The following is a 25,174-nucleotide window of genomic DNA, read 5'->3' on the forward strand; positions in this document are numbered from 1 at the left end:
GTGTAGTTAATCCATTCTACTCCTTTGCTACAAGACGAGCTTTAAATCTCTTGGGTTCATTCGATGCAGCACCATCCTTGACTTTGAATATCCACTTACAGTCGACAACTTTATGCTTCTTTGGTTTATCCACTAGCACCCAAGTCTTATTTTTTTTAGTGACTACATTTCTTCATCCATTACAGCCTTCCAATTTCTAGACTTTGAGCTTTCAATGGCTTCTCCAAAAGTCTTAGGTTCTTTATCCTCTAATTCTGCGACAGTGAACAATAAATAGGCTATCATGTTGATACCCAAATATCTGTCAGGTGGCTTTATTGTTCTCCTTTGCCTATCTTTTAATAGAACATACTCATCCAAGTTTTGAGAAGTGACTGATTAGGTTTCTTGAACAAAATCAGTGTTGTTTTCTTCATTTTCTTCCTGTTTCGGTTACGTGTTTTGAGGGACTTCACTTTGCTGGGATGTGTTGGTTGCTGGATGATTTATATCATCATAATTTATTGTTTATGTGGTGATTTTGTCCACCTCCACTTGAAGCTTTTGAGCTGTTGGTGGTCCTATTCCTATAAAATCAGTAGAGACATTAGTATCTTTTTCCTTTGACATATATGTCATGTCATGTTCATTAAAGATTACATCTCTACTTATTAGGATTTTGAAATGAGGACCATATTTTACACACAACCTATAACCTTTAATCCCCTCTGGATAACCTAAGAAAATGTCTTTTATGGACCTTGGGTCTAGTTTTCCTTCCCTTTAGTGTGCATAGGCTGCATAACCAAATACCCTTACATTACTCAAAGCTGGTGATTTTCATGTCCAGCATTCTTCTGGAGTTTTCAGGTTGTTAGGCTTACACAGACATCGGTTTAGAAGATAAGTTGTTGTACTAACATCTTCTTCCCAAAAGTTCTTACTTAACCCAGACCTAAACGACATGCACTTGACCATTTCCATAAGGGTTATGTTCATCCTCTCAACTACCCCATTTTGTTAGGGGGTTTTCTTTACAATTCTTTGCCTAACTATACCTCTTTCTAGACAATACTGGGTAAAATATTCATGGCAGAATTCCATACCATTGTCAGTTCTGAGGGCTTTAAGTTTCTTATTTTTCTAGTTTTCAACTAGAGCTTTCCATTGTTTAAATTTGTCAAAGCATGCATCTTTAGTTTTTAACAGATAGATCCATACTTTTCTAGAATGATCATCTACAATGGAAAGATAATACATGTGACCGCCGTGTGTAGCCACTCTTTCAAGTCCCCATAAGTCTGCATGAACATAGTCTAGAGGCACTTTGGCTCAGTAGCTTGATGAGGTGAAGCTTAATCTATGTTGTTTGCCCATTATGCACTACTCACAAAATTCCATCTGGTTTATTTTGTCTTTGCCAAGCAGACCCTGCTTGCTTAGTTCTTGTAGCCCTCTTTCGCTAACATGGCCTAATCTTTTATGCCAAATAGTGGCATTTACTTTATCCTTTTCTACTGTGGCTGTAATTCCAATAGTGGTTTGTCCCATTAACACATAGAAGCCTTGTTCTTTCTTGCCCTTCATTGTAACCAGATTTCCTCTCAAAATCTTTAGAGTTCCACTTTCTGCTTTGTAGGAATAACCAGAGTCATCTAATGTTCTTAAGGAGACGAGGTTTCTCCTTATGTCAGGGACATGACGAACATTCTTGAGAACTTGTAGTGTTCCATCATCCATCATCAGGGTAATTGAACCAAGTCCTGTTACATTACAAGACTGGTTATTTTCCATCAGAACTTTTCCTCCGTTTATTGCCTCATAGTGTGTGAACCAAGATTTCCTAGAGCACATCTAGTAAGTGCACCTAGAATCTAAAATTCACTCATCTTCTTATTTGCTTACCCCTACAACCAGGATCTCTGAACTGTCACATCCTTCAGCTTGATTGGCTGTAGCTTCTCCCTCTGAGTTTTTCTGTTAAGCAAGTTTTTTCTTCCACTCTTTGCAGAACTGGTTGATATGCCCAGGCTTATTACAGTGAAAACACTTTCTTTAAGCTGATCTTGATTTAGACCTTGAATTTGGTCTAACTTTCGGTTTGATGTGATCTCTCTTCGTGGGCCTCCCTCTTGAGAAAATACCTTCGTCTCCAACAATGTCTTTTCTTTGAGATATCTCAAATTTGATCTCTAGTTCCCAGGATCTCAAAGCAAAAAGTACATCCTCTAGAGACAAACTTTCCCTGCCATACTTAATAGCATTCTTGACTTCCCTAAAATTTTATGGTAAAGAGATTAGGAGAATCACCGCATGATTTTCCTCCTCTATTTTTTCCCCAATATTGGCAAGATCTATTATAATCTTATTGAAATCGTCAAGATTCTTTTCTAGACTTTTAGAGGTATCCATTCTAAAGCTGAAAAGACTCTCCTTTAGATAGATCTTGTTTGTAAGGGATTTTGTCATATATAATTACTCAAGTTTGAGCCATACTTTTGTTGTCGTATCCTCTTCGTTTACTTGTCTGAGAACATTGTCGGCTAGGTAGAGGATGATTGTAGAATAAGCGATTTCTTGCATTTCGGCTTTCTCTTCTTCGGTTCCCTTCACGTCCTTCATGTCTCCTAGTGCTTTCATAGCTTTCTGTTGAACAAGAATGGCTCTTCACTTCTTCCTCCACAAGCTAAAATCTCTAGAACCATCAAACTTCTCGAGCTCAAATTTGGCAGTGCCCATTTCTTCTTCTCTTCGGTTCTTGATCAAGACTGCCTGAGAAGCCCTTGAATCTGCAAAATTCCACCTCTAACCAGAAGCTCTAATACCACTGTTAGCCGATTGCCAACACCATACTCAAATTACCCAAATCTCAGAAATCAATCAACAAGAACGCAAAAGATTTGTTTCACCGAGGTTCGGACAAAAACTTGTCTTATGTCCATGTTGAGCAATTCCACAGAAAGCTCTATTCCACTATTAGAGAAGAGATTACACCCTCACAGCTCACCAATCACAAAGAAAACTCACACTCTTTACAAAGATTGATTCCTAGAGAAGAGACCCAAGTGTTTCCCTCAAGAAAATACCCAGTGGGAGATAAAGAACCTATTTCTACCCAGATTTTCTTGGAACCCAAACACTCTTACACTTTCTCTCTCTGTACACTGGTGGAGTTTCTCTCTCTGTACAAGTCTGTGAAAAACTGAATGAACTCCACCGAAGATACAAGTCTTTTTATCTAACCACAATACAACATATGAGTATCTTTGTTAACTTAGATCTAGCGGCAAACTAGAGCTCCACATGTAGAGTAAAGATCTATTTTTCAAAACAGTTGTACTGCATATGCTTCCTCAAGTAAAGTGACTTGTTGTTTGGTGAAATCCTTCTCCAAAAATTATTGTCGTTTTGTGGAATTACTCTTACAACACGTCGCCATTCCTTTCCTTCTCCAAGGATGTCCTGCCTTTGGAATGTCCCCAGAGGTTTCTCTCCTTTGAAAATGTCACTTTTCATTCCGTTATTTACCTTTACAGGTGTTGCGTCCGGTTTAGGTGCATTTATTAAGGAAGATAGTGGGGGGTGTATCACTGAATGAAGATTCTCCTTCTGACACAAGTCATCCCCACAAAGAATGGAGTCAGAATGTGACTCGAGTGGGGGCTCAAATTAAAAGAGAAATTTTTACAGCTAAAATATAACATATATAATAAATAAATTACATACTATTCACATAAAAAAAGATAAATTATACACTTTAATGTACTCATTGTTTTTTTTTTATAGAAACTTTAATATGTGTTGTTGTTAATTATTAAAGCCAACAATCTTAAGAAATAATAAAAAGTTACAAAAGTAGTGAACATAACAATGTTAAAGAAGTAAATTGACGTCATAAAGCATAAAGAAGATGAATAATATAAAGTGAGGAGCAGCGCCACGGTTTTGGAAATGATTGAAAATTTCAAAGAAAAAGGAGATACAAAAATGGAATAGAGAGTAAACTGGCGATGACTGATTTCATTTAATTCAACAAAAGAATAGTTCAGGTTTACGATATTTAGAAGTTTTATTGGTTGAACTTGCGGTATAAAAAAGTTATCTTAAGTGGGGGGCACGCTTTAAGAATTCATGGAAATGTAAACAGTGAAGTTTTGTTCAGTAGGAATACGTTAGTATGTAAATTCGTATCAGATCCTCACTATCTTTCTTAATCTCAGTCTATATTGATCTCGTAGCATTAAAATTCTCTATCGATTTCGGTCTCGGTCTATCCATTTCGATCGAGGTTACGTCCTCCTTCAATTGAGATGGGATTCAATTTGTGAATTGGTCAATATACTTTGACTTGGGTTTCAGTTCCTCATCTCCATTTTATCCTGTGATATGTGTATTGATTTCGAGGGTCTTTGGAAAAATTCCCCAACATTAAGAGTCTATTTGGTACCTAGATTCGTTTCCTGATTCGAATCATGATTCGTGATTCGTTACAGTATTTTCTCTCATAAAAAATACACATAAATAAAAAATAATTCTAATCATATGGTTTGAATCTATGAACTAAACGCCACCTAAGAAATTATAATACTATGTGGCATAAATGAAGAAGTGATTTTTAAAGTTGATAATAGCTAAGAAATTTAAAATGAATTTCTAAACTTTATTTCTTGCGATCTTAAATGCACAAACCCGTAAAGACAAGATAGTTTTTTGTCTTATATATTTACATTTTTTTTTTCCAAAAAAATGAGATGCCAGCTTAATTTTCCCAAAAAAGGCGCTAAAACGTAATAATAATAAAAAGTGGATAATACATGATATGATCGAGTCAATACTGTCAACTCTAAAAATCTTCGGACATCTCAGATCCAAAACAAAAATAAAAAAATTAAATAGTCGGTGTTCAATTTATTTTTTTAAATTACAAGGAAAATTTTATCTTTTCAAAATAAAACATGTTCTGGGACTGTGTGGGACATTGGGCAGGGACTTAAATAAAGCATTCACTCGGTAAAAATTTTTTAAGAAAAACTATAAATTAAAAATTGACCTTTTTTCTGGAATTATTAAAAATTGGGCTTGAACAAATAAGGGAAATTCACGTATCATTGAAAAAAAAAAATCCAACATGTTCTGGAATATATATATATATATATATATATATTGCTGAATAACATGTTTTGGAACTAAAAAAAGTGATTCGGCAACTAAAAAGAAAAAAAAAACGAAACGCAACATTTTTTTGCTGTACATGAGATTTTTATTTTTATTTTTATTTTTATTTTTATTTTTGCTATGAAGATAATAATGGAAAAGAAATCACAAAAGTTTAGGACTCATTTTTTTTATTCGTTTAAATTAAAAAGTAAATATATATTAAAAATAATATAATAAAATATTTTAAATTTAAATTTAAAATATTTTATTATATTATTTTTAATATATATTTACTTTTTAATTTAAACGAATAAAAAAAATGAGTCCTAAACTTTTGTGATTTCTTTTCCATTATTATCTTCATAGCAAAAATAAAAATAAAAATAAAAATCTCATGTACAGCAAAAAAATGTTGCGTTTCGTTTTTTTTTTCTTTTTTTGGCAAAAATTATTTTGTGCGAGCTTTCGGCCAAACACGAAAATACGAAATTATGAAAAATTTGTCATCCGTGTTAGTTACTTCACACGCGCCGAAAGAAAGCGTGGGAAGAAAGCCTCGACGACTTGAGAAGTCATTACACTATTCCAACGAACCACTTCAGTCTTCAACTCCAATCCTCCATAAACTCATAAACAGACTTTTCTTTTGTCCTTTAAAGACTCAAATCGAGATCCAAATTCGTGCAAGTGGGGTTATTTCTCAGCCTAATCTATGCAAGAATGGTCGGATTCAGGTTAGTGTTCCTCGTACAAAAAATGCGTCTTTTTTACTTTTGTGATCTCCCCAATACCCCCTAAACCACAAGATTGAACTTCTCCTTTTTGTTGACTTCTGAAACTGCAATTTATGAGATTACAGAAATTGGGTTTTTAAAATTTTTGTCTTTTGATTCGCTTATAGCTGAGAAATCTTGAGGAAAGTTGGGATATTTGACAATTGGCAACCATGAAACTTGTTTATTTTGCTATTGTCGTGTGGACTCTGTGTGGGTTGTTGGGTTTTGGGTTTTCATTACCTGATAGTTGGGTAGAAATAGAACAAGAAGAACCAACTGAGGTTAGAAATGAATCTCCAGTGACCTATAAGTATGATCGAATCGATGAAGTGAAAGAAGAATGTAAATCTGTTCTGTCTTCTGCTTCTGAACTGAGCCCTGAAGATAGCAGTGTTTATAGTATCAAAAGACAGATTTCTTTTAAGAATGGGGATTGGATTCAGGTAAATGGAAAAGCCCCAATCATGCCATTTGATGTTAGATATAAAGAGAATGCATATCAGTCTGATAGGTACTTTTCAACAGTCCCTACTGAGGGTAGTGATCCATTGAACCTGGTTTCTTTCTGGGTTAAGGATGTTAATCTTGCCCATCGATCGAAGAACTCAGTGAGTGTTAGCGGATTGATGACTATTGGCATCACTGCTAATGGTAATTTTGGGGATTACGGTTATGATCAAAATTCCCACTTTGGGATTGGGCCTGGGCAGTCTGAACTCACAATTCACTTCCAAGGGATTTATACTGAATCGAAAAGGAATGGTGGGGAGAGAGTGGTTTGCATGTTGGGGAACACGATGTTGCCTGATCGGGAGATTAATAACCCGTCCAGTCATCCATGGGAATGGGTTAATGCTTCTAAACCTTATGAGAATCAGCAGCCTCCTTTGTTGGAGGATGACAGAATTCTGCTCGTTCTTCGCTTTCCGAAGAAGTTCACTTTGACAAGCAGGGCCATCCGAGGGGAAATGAGAAGTTTGAACCCAAAATCAAGCGATAAGTACTTTGATCATGTTCGTGTAACTTCTCAGTTGGGAAGTTCAGCAAACTACGAATTCACCTCGGAGAAAATAGTGTCAAAGGCATGTGATCCTTATCCTTACAAGAATGGTACTGCCGTGATTCCAGTCTACAAGGGAAATCGGTTCTGCAAAATCATTAAAGGGGTTACCCGGCAACAAGCTTTCACTGTTCTGCCAAACTGGCAGTGTGATGGGGAAGACAATTTCTGCAGTAAGTTGGGTCCATTTGCAAGTGCAAACAAAGGGATCAATGCGACCAATGGCGGTTTTAAAGGGGTCAATCTTTATCTGCAAGTCATTAAGTGTGACCAAAAAACAGTCAATAGATATGACTCTTCTGCAAGGGTTTCAGCTGTCTTTAGAGCTTCTCCCCCCTCGGAGAATCGATATACTGCAGCAATGAGATCCGGGCTTGGCAACATGACTGTTGCTGCTGAGGGAATATGGAATTCTGCAAGTGGGCAGCTTTGCATGGTTGGTTGCCCTGGAATTGTTGATGCTGAAGGGAATGCATGCGATTCTCGGATATGTTTGTACATACCAATCTCATTTTCCATTGAGCAAAGAAGCATAATGTACGGGACCTTTTCCAGCCTTAGTACCAAGCCTCCATCATACTTTCCTCTCTCATTTGAAATGCGAATACTGCAGCCTTCAGAGCTTTGGAATTACTTCCAATTCTCCCGTCCATCCTACAATTACACAAAGTCGGGTTTGGCTGGTGCCTTGTTAGAAAGAAACGAAGAATTCAGTTTTCGTACTGTGATCAAGAAATCGTTGCTGCCTTTCCCCAAGCTAGAAGACTCTGAAGCTTTCGAAGTTAGTCTTTCTGTCCTCTCAGAAGATCTCTCACTTCTAACTGCTGCAGTTCCTCATTCGAAAACTACCAATGCTCGGCCGTCAAGAACTGAGATTCAGATGGATATCCTCTCCGTTGGTCCCTTATTCAGGCAATATTGGTCAATTAGTTCCAATTCCACTGCAGAGGAAGCTCCTTACCGTACAAAGGCGCAATACTCAGATAATCAGCTTCTCCTGAATGTATCTGCACAGCTCTTTATCACTGGAAAGGAATACAACAACGTTTCCGCTCTTTTCTTGGAGGGGCTTTATGACCAGCGTGTTGGAAAGATGTATTTACTTGGCTGCAGGGATGTCCGAGCCTCGTGGCAAGTCTTACACGACAGCATGGATCTTGATAATGGTCTGGATTGTTTGATCGAGGTGATTGTGTCGTATCCTCCAACTACTTCTCGGTGGTTAGTCGATCCAACGGCCAGCATTTCCATAGCCAGCCAAAGGAACGACGATGATCCCCTCCGTTTTAGTCCAGTCAAGCTCCGAACTTTCCCAATCTCTTACAGGAGGCAGAGAGAAGATATCCTCTCTCAAAGGGGCATCGAGGGGATCCTCCGGATTTTGACTCTTTCGCTGGCGATTGCTTGCATCACAAGCCAGTTGTTTTACATCAACCAAAAAACGGATTCTGTTCCTTTCATGTCCCTTGTCATGCTCGGTGTAGAAGCAATTGGGTATCTCATTCCTCTTGTCACAGACGCAGAAGCTCTCTTCAAGAAGGAATCTTCAGATCGATCATTTGAATCATCGTCCTATGATCTCGAGAATAGTAGATGGTTCCACGTACTCGACTACATGGTGAAGCTTCTGGTAATGGCAGCATTACTACTCACTCTGAGGCTTTGTCAGAAGGTGTGGAAATCTCGGGTCAGATTACAAACTCGAGCTCCTCGCGAACCTCATCGTGTCCCCAGTGACAAGAAGGTGCTTGTGTCCACCTTGGTGATACACATAATTGGATATATACTAGTCCTAATTCTTCACAGCATGGGAATTGGTCAAAAACCAATTCTAAGAAGAAGCTACGCATTTTCACAAGGAAGCTCTCACGTCCTGAGTGAATGGGAAATTGAGCTAGAAGAATATGTTGGCCTTGTCCAAGATTTTTTCCTGCTTCCACAAATCATCAGCAATATAATCTGGCAGATCGATTCTAAACCACTTAGAAAGCTATACTACATTGGGATCACAGTTGTTAGACTTCTCCCGCACCTCTATGATTATGTTAGAGCTCCTACTCGCAATCCTTACTTCCGTGAGGAGTACGAGTTTGTTGATCCAAGCATGAATTTCTACTCCAAGTTTGGGGACATCACGATTCCTTTGACAGCCATTGTTCTGGCAGCTTTAGTTTATGTTCAGCAGAGATGGACCTACGAGAAGCTCAGCCGGAGCCTGACCTTGGGACGGTGCAGGCTTCTTCCGTCGGCATCTAGGATGTACGAAAGGCTGCCTTCCAATTCCAAGGCATTCGAAGCCGAGCTTGCTTCTGGAGCCAACGGGAGTGCTTCAAATGAGGAAGAACATGATCTGGAATGATATTGACTTGTTGAGTCCTTTCAAAACCAGAGTCGTAAAAATATATGCGTACCTTAGGTGTGAGTTCGGATGGCTGATGTTGACTATTAATAAAAGAGCGAAATTAAGGTCTTGATCTGCATGTTTTCTGAGCATTTTATATTTGATATGTTGGATGTTTTGTGTAGATGATCTTTTTCAAAGCTCAACTATCTGAATGACATCTAAAATTGAACTTGGAAAGCCTTCTTAAAAACATTGACATATAAAATTGAAACTTTTTACGTATGATCCATTACAGATCATAATGCTGGAAATATTATGTTAGTTTTAAGCTTCATCATGAATGTTTGTTTTTTTGTTTTTTTTGTTTTTTCTTTAAAAAAAATAAAAAAAAAGAAAGAAAACACCGGAAAACACAACAATAGAAGAAAATAACGATTTTTTTTCCCGAAAAAAAGTGTTGGCAATGTGATATTTTCTTGAAAAAGCTTTGTGGCTGTTGCTACTCTCTGCGTTCTTAAGCTCATCAATATACAAACAAACGACAACATAACCTACCCAACAAACGATACGACAATACAAAAACCTAACGACATAAACCAAAACAAAAGCAATAAAGACAATAATTGCCAAAAACCCCCCTAAAATGCAGTCCCCTACCTATTTTTTTTCCCCCGATTTCTCCATCTATCTATCTAGGATAAATGCGTAGATTATATTAAAAATAAAAAAAAAATATATATATATATATAAAATAAAAAATCTAGAAGGGGGATGGTCCACTACAAAGACTTGGGTTTTATCCAAAGATATGAATATGGACTTGGGTGCGAGTGCTTGCTTGGAAGATGTTGGTTGGATCACGGGCGGAGTCAACTTCGCACACCCGCCTGCCATTGGATTACCATCGATGTTAAAAGGATAAGTGGTGGCCCCCGCAATAATCAATATGAAATGAAGTTATGATGAAAGACAGCCATTGAGATTTGGTTTTTCACCGTTTGCCATTAATTGGTTTTCACATTAGAAAGATATAAATTTATATATAAAAAAAAGGTCCAACGACTTCTAGAAGATAATGGACGGATACAGCGATGTATAGCGTCCACCGTATACTGCTGTATTAATTACTGCTCGGTACATATATATATATATATTTATACGGTGTGTATATAAGTGTATGTGACGTGGTCAACACAACAACTCTAGAAGCAAGAAACGGTAAAAGAGCCCAATCGATCTGGTATAAGATACGTGACTCGCAAAGTCGCAATAAATTAACGAGATTGAAATTGTCAATGTTCATCAGTTCATAACCCATCAATTACTATTTGTTGACGACGTAGCAAGCGGTTGGGAATATGGGAGCCAATAGCAATGCCACGTCACGTGGTATATGTGATGTCATCCTTGGAACTTAAAGTGCAATACACAAGTGGTTTTTTAACACGTGGAAAATGCACGGTATTTTTTTCTTATACATCATTTTTTTTTTTTTTTGTGAAAATCTTGTATACTAATTTTGAATAGGGATTAGCTAGGGAGTGCGCACATTTTCACGCTAATTATCAAATTCGTTGTTTTGATCACGTTTCAATACTTACAAACAAATAAAATAAAAATAAAAAGAGCAAGTTGAGACAGTCCAAACAAAGCGTGATACAAAAAATATAAACAAAGGTACCTTTCTTCCCGAATCTTTAGAGAATCTCATTTTAATCTTTAGATATTTAAAATATCTCTGACATTCATGTATCATTACATCTCAAATTTAATCCGAGGGTTAAAGTTTAGACAGAATTGCTAACGTTACGCATGTGCCATCTAAGTGAGGGATAAATGTTTCAGCCAAAAAAAAAAAAAAAAAGCGAGGGGTAAATGAACATTTTCTTCGGATTATGTGATGACAGAATTAAGTAAGAGATGATACTTATTGTGGCCCTACAGTAAACGATAGCGATTTTTTTCTTTTTTTTTTTTTTGCTGAATAGTAAATGAAAATCCTCCTCCAATATCTGCCAACTGACATTTAATGCCCACTTAATAATTCAAGCATCCAAGGACCAACAATCCTATACATGTATCATGCGGTATTTTTCGTCCCTTTTAAAAAAAAATTGACAAAAGGATTGATTTTGCACCGTGTAGAGAAAGATCATTTTGAAAAAAAACAAAAAACAAAAAAAAAATGAAAGTCAAAGATTATAGTGGGATTTTTCATAAAATTTGGGAACCATTTTTTTATTAACCCAATATGCAAACTAGAACAAAGGCAAAAAAAAAAAAAAAAAAAAAAAAAAAAAAAAAAAAACAATAAAAAGATAGTATGGAACAATCAATAGATTTTTGTTATCTATCAGAAAATCAATAGATTTTTGTTTGGTCACAACGACTTTTTTTATTTTTATTTTTATTTTTTCAAATGCAATAAATTATCCAGTAGGCCAGAGTATCGTCCGACCCAAAACGATTACTTAAGCAACCGGGCGAGACCTGTGTGGATTGGTCGTCTTTGAAAGACTTGACCAAAAAAAAAAAAAAGACTAATTACAGATTTTGCAAATTGCTCCTTTTCTTTTGACCAATATAGATTTTGCAAATTGCAATCTAGAACAGAAGCCTCCAACACGAGGAGGACTTGATCGTAACGTTTGACTAGTCTATTAAAGACTGAATTAATTCTCCCAAAAATTATTGCCAAGAGGCATCTTCTTTTTCCAGCTAAAATTAAAAAAAAAAAAAAAAAAAAAAAAAAAAGAGAGAGAGAGAGAGAGAAAGGCTGCTTCTTAATTTTTTATTGTTGGGAACTAATAATGCAAATGGGCATAAACTATATTATATTTTTATTAGACTTTTCTATCACATTCATTGCATGGGGAAAATGTAATATTTATAATAAGATGCAAAACTTGGGATTGGATGAGGTTCTTGCGTGGAACCTACCTGCCAAGTTGTTGCCACTTTTGTGAGTGAACCTTGCTCAATCAAATGGGATTTTAAAAAAAAAAAAAAAAATTTATAAGGCTATAATAAATTATGGCAACGAATTCATAAAAAGATTATATACCTATTTATGAATTTTGGAATTTCGTTTAAAATCTGCCAAATACGACAATAATGTAATTAAATAGTAATTCATTGTTGAATTGGACTAAGACATCATTTTGGATATTTGGATATTTGGATTCGTCTTTTGTCTTTGATACCTAAGAATTATGCGTGCCTTATGAAAGTTCCTACCTCCGAAAAGGACAAAAGAAAAAAAAAAGGAAATGATTGGAGTTGAGATGAACAGCGGGAAATCATAAAATGGTATAGTCCAATGTAATTCTATCCCTTTCATTTTTAAAATTTTTAAGATAAGATTTAAGATTGAAGATAAGTTGTAGTCCTCAGTCCTCAGTAATTAGAAAAATAGTAACACTGTCGTCACAAAAGGGGAAATCATAATAGCTAGCATAAAAGGCATGTTTATAAGTAAAACGAAATGGATCGCGCAAGATATTTTAGTGAATCAAAAGTTAGTTCTCACGTATCAAGAGCCAATGAGCAATAACATTCTTTACAGCTAATAAAGGCAATCGTATATACTTTATATATATATATATATAACTCATGTTGCTAAGATATATATATATATTTTTTTTTTTTTTTCCTAATCAAATAAAAGTAACAATCTGGAAAGCATATGTCAAGAGCCCAACAAAAATAAACTAGTCTCAGAGATTCCACGATGAAGTTTTAATTTTGCAAATCTTTAAAACGAGGTTTCTATCAACTGTAGAGTTATGTTTAGAGAGCCCTATGTGTGTTCGAAATTTGACGTATTTCTTTTATTAAAATAACGCATACGTTTTTTTTTTTTTTTTCCAAACTCATTAGTAGAATTGATCATTATTGGAGTTAACATATTTTATACTAAGGTCTTCACGTTAATTGTACTATTTTTATTATTTTATTATTGAAAAAATATCTCTTTTTAAAAAATAAAGGGATAAAATTAAATCATATTAGTACCCCATTTTATAGCGAAACATACTCTTGATATTTTGTATTTTTGATAATATTAAAATGGTACCTCAACGTTTTTAAAAATATCTTATTAAACTTTGAAGTTAATTTTTGAGACGTAAATTGACCTTAGTACCATTCTATTTAATTAACGATAAAATAATAAATTTAAAAAAAAATCATGAACTTTTTTATTTTATTGTTTTCTTTAACAATATATTTAAATGTTTTAAAATATTATTAGATTTAAAAAAAAAAGATTAATTTCTATTTAATTAATAAGAATAGTAGTTTGGACATTATATATCTCAAAAATCAACTTCAGGTACTAGAAATATATTTTTAAACATTCTTAATATTATAAAAAACATAAAATATTAAGAATATGTTTTGTTATAACATAAAATATTAAAATAATTTTATTTCAAAAATAAAAATAAATAAGAGTTAGACATGCAGCTCATTGTGTAGAGCAATATATAACCATAACACCTAGACTAATGGGATGAGGCGACAATAGATCACATCATTCGGACATCTATCAGCTCCAAATGGCCGCCTCAATTTCTTATATAGTCAATCTTTTTTTTTTCCCCTAAAAAAAGAAAATGGAAGGGAAACTTCCCAGGACAGTTCTCAAAGAAAGAAATTGTACAACAAAATATAACTTATCTTACTAATCTTCAACTGTCCCTTTTGTTATCGTTACTCATCTCTCTCTCTCCAAACCGTTAATATAACTTATATCATAAACCACACAACACGCAACGAATACCAAATAAATTAAGTCAAAGTTTTAAGGGAATTTATCCGGTAAGACTAGAAAAAATAAGTTACCGTCAATTTTTTACTTTTCAATCATCATATCAGTATAGTTAGAAATTGTTTATTTTGTAGATTTTTTTAGTTTAATATGATTCTTATCATATTCAACGGTTAAAAACTGACATTAATAATAAAAAGTCTACCAAAAAAAATCCTTAAATTAACAGTACACCATTGATAATGAATCTCTAATGGCATGTTTGTTTTAAAAGTTCGTCTCTGATTCTGAATCATAGTTCTTAATTTTTTATAGTGTTTAATTTTAAAAATTAAAATCATAAATTACAATTCTGAATATATAAACTAAACGTCTCACAAATAATTTAATTCTTTCTTTTTTAGGCCCCACCCCTCGTCAGGGCTTTGTGTGTGAAAAGGACCGACGATATAATGAGGTAGAGTGTGGATAAGGATAAGCAAGAAGCGTGCCTGTGAACCCACTTTATTCAACCAAATAACCTCTTAAAATAATAGGAAAAATATTCCAATTATCTATTTTTGGTCTTGTAATTACATACTAGCATTTAAATGTTAAGTTAGTTCCCCTTCTAATTATAAATCATAGACTTTATGCCAAAAGAAAACACAATACTTTATGGTTAAGTCCCCCACTTTGAATTATGAGTTGCAACAATTATATTTGTTGATTAGAAGAAATATGAAATTTAACATCAAGTATAACATTTATAAAATTTTAACATTTAAATACTGATTGGTCGATGTATTTATTTTTCTCATTTACTCATTACAACATTCTCATTTTTAAATTACTTTAAAAGTAAAAACTTATTTTACATATTTCAAAGATTAATAACTATGATAACAAGAATACATTGTTCATTGGAGAAAAAAAAAACAATACAGTAGTATTAAGCATATCAAACATTTGACTTTCATAGATGGTCATAGACAACAAAGAAGAGTGAAATTTCTTTATGATTCGCTTAAAGAAAAAAAAATCTGATTACACATTCAGAATTCATTATTGTCAACTAGTCAGAATTGGATTCCTAAAATTTTGTGAATGACAGAAATTAGGAGATCGTCGAAAGAGATTTGTCCCCTGTAAATTGTAATCATGTCTAAATAAAGTACATTACACAATGGATGACTGTGAATTTCATGAATTAATGATAATAAATGAAGACTTAATTTCACAATATTAATTTCTGGAATATAGAGGCAAATGTCCCTTTTTAAAGATTTAAAAAAAAATAAATAAAACATAGTCAAAGGTTTGTAAAATTAGCAAAATGGCCATTTTTTTATTAACTAAATAGTCAATCACTGATTGATTAGCAGTCAATTAGTGATTGACAGCTTAAATCACTGATTGATTTATGTTTATCATTGATTAACTCGATAATTTTTCATTATTAATCAATATTAGTTAATAATTAGTTAAAATCAATTAGTAGTTAATTAATTTCAATCAATAAATTACATGTTTATTAATGATAGATCATTAATAAATTATAATAATGAATAGGTCAATCAGTGATTGACCGTCGATCAATTATTAATTAACTACGGAAAAAAGTTCGACCACTTATTTAAAAAATAAAAAGTTTGGCCATCTATTAAAAAAGATAGTAAAAAAACAATCATTTACCTAATATTCTCTTAATTTCTCATGTAAAAAAAAACCCTTGATTCTATAAGAAGATATTGAGGGCATGTTTGGTGCATCATATTATATTGTATTATATTATATTGTATTACATTATATAATTTTTATACAATACGATGTTTGGTTGGTGGTATTATTAAACATTATACTATTTTTACCATTATAATTTATTTACGTATTAGTTTGTAATAATATAAAATTTAAGCCTAATCATAACCTAATTTAACTCTAATCTCGATTCGATCCTAACATTTGAAGGAAGCAAGGGAGAAAGTAGAGTTACTACATATGGGCCTTTTTATAAAATATTTTTTTAAAAATAGGGTCAAATTATAATTTTTAATAATTTAAGGGGCAAAAATATAATTTTAAAAAAGTCAAGGGGTAAAAACATATTTTAAAAAAAAATTTAGGGGTTAAAATATAATTTTTTAAAAAATTTTAAGAGCCAAAATGTAATTTTTAAAAAATATAAACCCAACATCTTTCCGATTCCGAAACTCGACCCTAACGTTAGTCTCAAAACCCAACCTCAAGCCTTAATATTTGAGAGATGTTTTATATATTTTTAATATGATATTTTAAGTTAAATTGCATAATACGGTTTAGTACATAGTTTTTTTTCGTATTAAATATCACACTTCATATTGTATTAATTTTGAATCTCGTATTAAATTATACAATATATAAATATTACCAAATATTGTATTATTATTAAATAATACAATACAAAGTGTTTATACGATGTACCTAACGTGTCCTGAATTCACATTGAAATTCAATTATGGAGGATTTCTTATCTCATCAACGTAAGATCAAGAGTTTTCATTATAGTCTTTTTTGGATCTATTTACGGATAATAAGGGAAGTGATGGCAGCTGGTTTGGTAATATTATATTTCCAAAAAAAAAAAGGCATGATATTGTCCAAAATGGTTTTTTTTTTTTTTCCCTTCTTCTCCCCTTACATTTGGTTGTGCTCTTGCGGTTAAATTTTTTGATTGTTACAGTAAATATATATAAAGGAAACCTACATCTTTAACGTTTTTCTTTTGGAATAAATCGTTATAATTTATAAATCATGTTATATATTTAGACTACAGTAATAATATGTCGTCCCAATATATATAATTCTCCGTAGAAAGTAGAAACTGTTTCTTTTTTTTTTTTTCCTTGAAGGATTACAAACTATTGTTTTCACTTGCCTTTGAGTAACTCTTTTGTAATAATAGTAAATACATAGAAAATTAACAAATCCTAAATAGGAATTTTCAGCAAAGACGTATTGTTAACGTGAGCAATAAAAAGGTGGGGCGGATATGTGAATATATCATGATCAAAAGGGTGTACATATTCTTGTTATTTTATTCTTTTTTAATCTAATATATATTTTTTAAAGTAATATTCCATGTCCAAATATTTTATTATTTTTTAATACTCTATTGAAATATTCTCCGGACAAGGTCTTGGACTAATTATTAATTAATTAGCAAAGAACTAATTTCCCAAAAAGATAAAATAAAATAATTGGGAAGGTACTACGATCCATACAAGTGTTACGAAGTCTTGTCAATAATGGAGGCAACCATTGGTTCGTAGCCACCAAGGACCATTATCGTTGGATGGAATGGAATCATAAAATAAGAAGTTTTGATATTCTCACCCCATGTTCCCTTAGTCACAAGTTAAAAGGATACATAGAAAAATTCAACCTTTCATGTCATTTACTTGAAGCTTTCTTTCAAGTCATTTACTTGAAGCTTTCTTTCATAGATTTTTCTGCCTTAATGTTAGTAGTTTGATCAAAATTCTCTGAACATAGAAAGTGTGTGAAATAACATAATCACCATCTTTATTAATATTCTATGAATTTTTTTAGAAAAAAGTATTTATATTTTTACTGTAGTTTAAAAGTCATATTTTTATTAATCTTTCACTAATTTCAAACCAGAGATTATTCGCTTTCATGGACCATATAATTTTGTCCCTTGTAATGCAAGTGTGAGTGTGACCCACATTGGCTTTTGTTTTAGCCACCATAGTTTGACTAACTTGGCACACGTTACGTACAGCGAAATAATGTCTGCCTTTGATTTTTTTATTTTATTTTATTTTTGACGTTTGAATTTAATAAGTTCTTCGTACTCAAAATTATTTAACCAAGCTTTTTGGAAAGTATTGTTGAATTTCCGCCAAAACCATAAGGACTCATGTGGCCTATTTCTCTGCAGTACTTCTAGAAGGCCATTTTCTTTCCATATAAATATACAAGCCTTTCAGAACGACTTCCAAATTCCAATATTCAAGAATACATTTTCCGACCAGAAAAGAAAGACAGAGAAGGAAAAAAAAAAAAAGAAAAACACATCTGGGTTCTCTTCTTTTGTGATTGCAACTTATATAACTCAACATTGAATAGATTAGCTATACACAAACTTGAAAGCATTGAAAGTCGTTGAAGGAAAACGTTTTTCTGGGTTTTTCGAAATGGATCGCGGCGAAATCTTTAAGGCCGGCAGTTTCAGAAGCCAAAGTTCTACATTATGGAGGAACAATACTACTGAGATTTTCTCAAAGTCTTCACGGGATGAGGACGATGAAGAAGCTCTGAAATGGGCTGCGTTGGAAAAGCTTCCAACTTATGCTCGTTTAAGGAAAGGCATACTCACGACATCTCAGGGCCGTCCGAGTGAAATCGATGTCGACAACCTCGGACTTAAGGAGAGGAGGGACTTGATTGAGAGGTTGGTCAAAACAGCTGAGGAGGACAACGAGAAATTCTTGTTGAAGCTCAGAAATCGTATTGAAAGGTACTAAACCACACGTCTTTCTTGTTTTATAGCTGTAGCTAAACAGGGGAAGCTGAGTTTTTTCTCATGGAAATTAGACCGTTAATATTATTTTTCTAGTTTTTTTGATTTATGATGTTTCTGATTTTTCTTGTATTGGATATTGCTTGTGATTGAAAAATTTCAGAGTCGGAGTTGAGCTTCCGACGATCGAAGTGCGATATGAGCATCTTAAAATAGAGGCAGATGCTTATGTAGGAAGCAGAGCTTTGCCTTCCTTTGTTAACTTCCTAAATAGCATAGTCGAGGTAAACACTCTGCAATATTAGACCATATGATCAACGTTACATATAAAAAGAAAATTACATATTGTTAGTTTTAATGTGTCGTACAGTGATTATTGTTCTCACATTTTTTTTTTGTTTCAATATTCAAGATTTTCTTCGGCTTTCTGCCAATTTTCAAAAGTAAAAAGCGACAACTGACCATCCTCGATGATGTTAATGGAATCATAAAGCCCGGAAGGTGAGGAAGAGGGATCAAATTAAATTTATTTATTCATGTTTTAATTCACATAATTGCTTTGTTATGGATCTTTGATAATCTTTGTTTTTTGGTTAAATGTAAATATTCAGATTGACACTGCTTTTGGGTCCTCCGAGTTCCGGCAAGACCACACTCTTGTTGGCTTTGGCTGGAAAGCTCGACTCAGAGTTGAGGGTGAGAGAATTTTACTTTTGATAAGTTTGATTCTTTGATGGGTTTTAAATATCTAGCTCTATACTAAATTAATTTGATTACTCTAATCTCTAATAAAACATGAAAACCAAAATCTGCGATTACAGTTTTCTGGGAGAGTGACTTACAATGGGCATGGCATGAACGAGTTTGTGCCGAGGAGAACTGCTGCCTACATCAGTCAATATGATGTTCATATTGGAGAAATGACTGTGAGGGAAACTTTGGCTTTCTCTGCCAGATGCCAAGGAGTCGGGTCGCGTTATGGTCAGTTCATTTCTCGAATTGCGTTGCTAAAAACAGGGTTTTATGTAAATTGAGCACATGATAAATTTTTGTTTGGAAATGTGCAGACATGCTTGCAGAATTGTCTAGAAGAGAGAAAGAAGCTAATATCAAACCCGATCCAGATATCGATGTCTACATGAAGGTGAGAATAAATAGTTCCATACACAGGGAATTTGTGTCAAAAGAGGCTAGAGAGACTTGGCTTTTTCAATTGGACATAAAAATAAGAGCTAGCTAACTACTTTCATCGTACACTGGAATTGCATTTTGAAACTTAAAATCCAAAATTAATTGAAAAAATGTACAAATTTATGTTAAAAGTTTGAGGCTTGATGTTATTCTTTTTGGTGTGTTCTTCTACTCTAGGCTGTCGCAACAGAAGGCCAAGAGACAAATGTGGTGACAGATTATGTCTTGAAGGTGAACATCCTTTAGCAGAACTTAGAATATTTTTGAAGAGAATTAGATTATTTCTCTCAATTTCTTAGTAACAATTATTAAAATCAATCACAGATTTTGGGACTGGATATTTGTGCGGACACTGTGGTGGGAGATGAAATGTTGAGGGGTATCTCTGGAGGACAAAGAAAGCGTGTCACAACTGGTATAAAAACTCAACTATTAATAGCAATTCAAACACTTCCGTTGTCTTATCAGCAATTCAAACGCTTTCTTTTGTCGTATCTGTAGAAGTAAGTACTTACTAATTCAATACAGGTGAGATGCTTGTCGGCCCAGCTGGAGTGTTGTTAATGGATGAAATTTCAACTGGTTTGGACAGTTCCACAACTTACCAAATCGTTAACTGCCTCAAGCAATATGTCCATATCTTTAGGGGAACCAATGTCATCTCCTTACTTCAGCCAGCACCAGAGACTTACGACCTTTTCGACGATATCATTCTTCTATCCGATGGCCAAATAGTATATCAAGGTCCCCGTGAATACGTGCTTGATTTTTTCGAATCTATGGGTTTTAAATGTCCTGAGAGGAAAGGTGTAGCTGACTTTCTTCAAGAAGTCACATCAAAGAAAGATCAGGCCCAATATTGGGCACGAAAAGAGGAACCTTACAGGTTTATCACTGTCAAAGAATTTGCTGAGGCATTCCAATCGTTTCACGTGGGACAGAAACTAGGAGATGAGCTTTCGACCGGATTCGACAAGAGCAAGAGTCACCCGGCTGCTTTGACGACCAAAGAATATGGTGTGAAAACGAAGGAGCTCATCAAAGCTTCATTTTCAAGAGAATGGTTGCTTATGAACAGAAACTCCTTTGTCTACATGTTCAAGATTGTCCAAGTATTTACTTTAACTGCCTTGATTTTCCGTTAAATTCTTTTTTTTAGCATATGAATTTCTAACTTTTCTTTTTGTCCTCTTCTTTCAGCTTTGTATAATGGCCCTGGTTTCTGCCACACTTTTCCTAAGAACCGAAATGCATCGTAGAAACATTGATGATGGTAATATTTACGTCGGCTCTTTGTTCTTTACTGTGATCATGATCATGTTCAATGGAATGTCGGAGCTCTCTATGACGATTGCCAAGCTTCCCGTGTTCTACAAGCAAAGGGACCTACACTTTTACCCTGCTTGGGCTTATGGTCTTCCATCATGGATTCTCAAGATCCCTATCTCAGTCCTAGAAGTCGTAGTTTGGGTGGCCATTACATACTATACTACAGGATTGGACCCAAGTGTTGCAAGGTAGTGTAAAAAAAAAAAGAGAAAAAAATTATTAACTTAATTCCAGTTGTTGAAGGTCTGATTCTTTGTCCAATAGTGATCTCACTTCACGCTTTTTCATTATTTTCAACAATTGCAGGTTGTTCAAACAATTGCTTGTGCTCTTTTTTATTAACCAAATGGCCTCCGGTTTGTTCCGGGCTATAGCAGCTACTGCTAGAAACAATATTATAGCCAACACGTTCGGATCATTTGTGCTGCTCTTGCTCTTTACATTGGGTGGTTTTGTTCTGTCTAGAGGTACAACGGACTAGTTCTGCAAATTCATCAAAAGGGGACCACTTCTTTCATGTAATTATTTTCCTTGTAATAGATATTCATTTTTTTATTTGCTTTTATGCCAACAGAGGATATCAAGGATTGGTGGATTTGGGGTTACTGGTGTTCGCCTCTGATGTACGGTCAGACTGCGGTTCTAGTCAATGAGTTCCTCGGCAAGAAATGGAGACATGTAAGTTCTTGAAGTTGTTGGTCTGTGCATTTTGGCCTCTGGTACTCATTGGGAACAGTCGTCTGAGATTTTTGTGTTTTCCTTATTGTAATAGCGTGTAGCAGGCTCAACAGAGCCTCTAGGAATTGAAGTTTTGAAAGGCCGAGGATTCTTTTATGAGTCGAAATGGTATTGGATTGGCACGGGGGCGTTGATTGGGTTCATCTTAGTTTTAAACCTCTTGTATACTCTGGCTCTCACTTGGCTCAACGGTGAGTTTCCTCTATGTTTATTCAGTCTAATAAGTTTTTAAGTGAGAGAAAGAAGAAGCATTAAGAAAAATTACGTACTAGTGTTGTAACGTACGATTTTGCAGCATTTGATAAGGTGCGAGCTGTAGCTAAAACTGAAGATCCTCAGAGCGATGGAGCCGTTGAGTTGCAAGATAGTTCAAGCCACCAAGGCCAGGCAGGTGAAAGTGAGAACAGGAAAAAGGGAATGATTCTTCCATTTGAACCGCATTCCATTGTCTTCGATAATGTCGTATACGCAGTGGACATGCCACCGGTGAGTTGAAAAGAATTGGACATTACTAAGAGTTTTGTAAGTTATTTCCTATTTCATGCATTTCTAATAATAAAGTACACTTTTTGTTGAATGTCGGAACTGAACCTGCAGGAAATGAGAAGTCAAGGAATTGAGGAGGATAGATTGGTTCTTTTGAAGGGTGTGAGTGGTAGCTTCAGGCCTGGTGTTTTGACAGCACTTATGGGAGTTAGTGGTGCTGGTAAAACCACTTTGATGGATGTTCTTGCTGGTAGGAAAACCGGCGGATACATTGATGGAGACATTAGAATTTCTGGTTACCCTAAGAATCAAGAAACATTTGCACGAATTTCTGGATATTGTGAGCAGAATGACATCCACTCCCCGCATGTTACTGTTTATGAGTCGTTGCTTTACTCTGCTTGGCTTCGTTTACCGGCTGAAGTTGATTCTGAAACCAGAAAGGTTGGTGGTGCACCCAAATATACCTCTATTTACCCTCTATTTTGATCTTATCTTCCAATGCATTTGTTAACTATGAACAACATGAACTGACTTGATAATTACATGACATGAACAGATGTTCATTGAGGAAGTGATGGAATTGGTGGAACTTGCTCCATTGAGGCAAGCGTTGGTGGGATTGCCCGGAGTCAACGGTCTCTCAACCGAGCAGCGTAAAAGGTTGACTATTGCAGTTGAGCTAGTGGCAAACCCTTCAATTATATTCATGGACGAGCCAACATCAGGATTAGATGCTAGAGCTGCGGCCATTGTCATGAGAACGGTTAGGAACACGGTGGACACTGGGAGAACCGTTGTGTGCACCATTCATCAGCCTAGCATTGACATTTTTGAAGCTTTTGATGAGGTAATTTAAAGAATTGTTTTAGTATTTCATAATTCTCTGGTTTTTAATTTCTTGTATGGTCTGTTTTATAGTTGCATTTGATTACTAATTAAAACATGTGGTTTGCAGCTATTCCTTATGAAGAGAGGAGGACAAGAAATATATGTGGGTCCATTAGGCCGCCATTCTTGCCATCTAATAAACTATTTTGAGGTAGGATTCAATGAAGCAAAGAAGAGATCAAATCCTTATTTCTTGTTTAAGTTAAAATTACAAATATTTATCCATAAGATCGCTAATTTATTTGCATTTCTGTCATGAAGTCAATTGAAGGTGTCGCTAAAATTAAAGACGGTTACAACCCTGCGACTTGGATGTTGGAAGTCACTGGTCCTGCGCAAGAAATGTCTTTGGGGGTTGATTTTACAGATCTGTACCAGAATTCAGATCTATACAGGTCAGTTTAATTCATTAGCAAATACATAAATAGTTTATGTCATCTGGGAGGGAAAAATGCTTAATCAGTTGCTGACAATGTTTTCAGGAGAAACAAAGATCTTATTAAGGAATTGAGCACCCCGGCACCTGGTTCGAAGGACCTCTATTTCCCTACTCAATTCTCACGATCATTCCTCACCCAGTGCATGGCTTGCTTCTGGAAACAACGCTGGTCTTACTGGCGGAACCCGCCTTACACCGCCGTGAGATTTTTGTTCACTACAGGCATAGCACTCATGTTTGGCACTATGTTCTGGGACATGGGATCTAAAACGTAAGTCTCAAGCAAAGTGACACAGCTAAATATTTACTAATTTGGTACTATTTAGCCCGTTTCTTAGTCTATATTTTCTCATGTGTGCAATATCTGAACTTGGAAATACTAAAATGCAGGTCGAAGCAACAAAATCTGAGCAACGCAATGGGGTCTATGTATGCCGCGGTCTTCTTCATCGGAGTCCAAAATGCTATGTCTGTGCAACCAGTTGTTTCCGTAGAGAGAGCAGTCTTCTATAGAGAAAAAGCAGCCGGCATGTATGCAGCTTTTCCGTACACATTCGGACAGGTGCATTTTTTTTTAAATTTCAAACAGAGTCCAAATTTATTATGTGAAACTATATGGCCCTTTGGCTAGTTTTATTGATCAAATCCATAACAAAATAACATCTTCTTAACTTTCTTGTGGGCAGACGGCGGTTGAGCTTCCATACCTTGTATGTCAGGCCGTAGTTTATTGCCTCATAGTGTACGCGATGATAGGTTTCGAATGGACTGTCGCAAAGTTCTTCTGGTACCTCTTCTTCACCTTCTTCGCCTTGATGTACTTCACATACTACGGCATGATGACTGTGGCCCTCACGCCGAACGTCAGCATTGCTCAAATTGTGTCTGCCGCCTTCTATGGCTTATGGAACCTCTTCTCCGGATTCGTTATTCCTCGCCCGGTAAGCTTTTACTTTGATCATGATCATGTCTGTTTGAACACCGTCTTCATTGCTCTATATTAATGTTAAAACCTAGTTGACTAAATCTGTTGGTTTTTTTGTTTTCGACAGAGGATGCCGGGGTGGTGGGTGTGGTACTACTGGGCATGTCCCGTCGCGTGGACTTTGTACGGACTTGTGGTGTCGCAGTACGGTGACATCAGCACCCCCGTAGCTGAGACTGGCGAGTCGGTGAAGAATTATGTGGACCGTTATTACGGATTTGATCACGATTTCCTGGGAGTGGTTGCTGTCGTCTGCGTTGTGTTCGCTCTGGCTTTTGCCGTCATCTTTGCCTTTGCTATTAAGGTCTTAAACTTCCAAAGGCGATAGAGACTTATTTTACCTTTAATGCTTGCTTAATTTAACTTCTTCTGTATATTTACAACCAAATTTTTGGTTAGTTTTCGACGTTTCAAGCTCCTGCAATTGGAAGCAATGTATCGTGTATTATTTTATTTTATTTTATTTTTTGAGATTCTATACGTATGTTTAAACTTTTGCGAATAAAGTGTGTATTTCTCTTGTA

General features: G+C 35.0%; 2 protein-coding genes across 2 annotated transcripts; both read left to right on the forward strand.

Moving 5' to 3' along the window:
* The first annotated feature begins 5,730 nt into the window (after positions 1–5,730).
* Positions 5,731–9,547, forward strand: LOC21386727. Its single transcript, XM_010101359.2, has one exon. It carries the CDS (start codon positions 6,083–6,085, stop codon positions 9,329–9,331), a length of 3,249 nt encoding a protein of 1,082 aa, XP_010099661.1. The 5' UTR covers positions 5,731–6,082; the 3' UTR covers positions 9,332–9,547.
* Positions 9,548–17,963: 8,416 nt separating this feature from the next.
* Positions 17,964–25,174, forward strand: LOC21386728 (pleiotropic drug resistance protein 1). Its single transcript, XM_010101360.2, has 22 exons — positions 17,964–18,588; positions 18,755–18,875; positions 19,004–19,092; positions 19,203–19,287; positions 19,413–19,572; positions 19,659–19,735; positions 19,960–20,013; positions 20,107–20,197; positions 20,311–20,894; positions 20,983–21,299; positions 21,418–21,578; positions 21,686–21,789; positions 21,884–22,040; positions 22,145–22,335; positions 22,447–22,779; positions 22,895–23,185; positions 23,294–23,377; positions 23,488–23,621; positions 23,709–23,936; positions 24,056–24,227; positions 24,352–24,606; positions 24,718–25,174. The coding sequence occupies exons 1-22, from the start codon at positions 18,266–18,268 to the stop codon at positions 24,976–24,978; spliced, it is 4,272 nt and encodes a 1,423-aa protein (XP_010099662.1). The 5' UTR covers positions 17,964–18,265; the 3' UTR covers positions 24,979–25,174.

The sequence above is a fragment of the Morus notabilis genome, unplaced genomic scaffold (assembly GCF_000414095.1).
Source record: "Morus notabilis unplaced genomic scaffold, ASM41409v2 Scaffold2461, whole genome shotgun sequence".
Taxonomy (NCBI): Eukaryota; Viridiplantae; Streptophyta; class Magnoliopsida; order Rosales; family Moraceae; genus Morus; species Morus notabilis.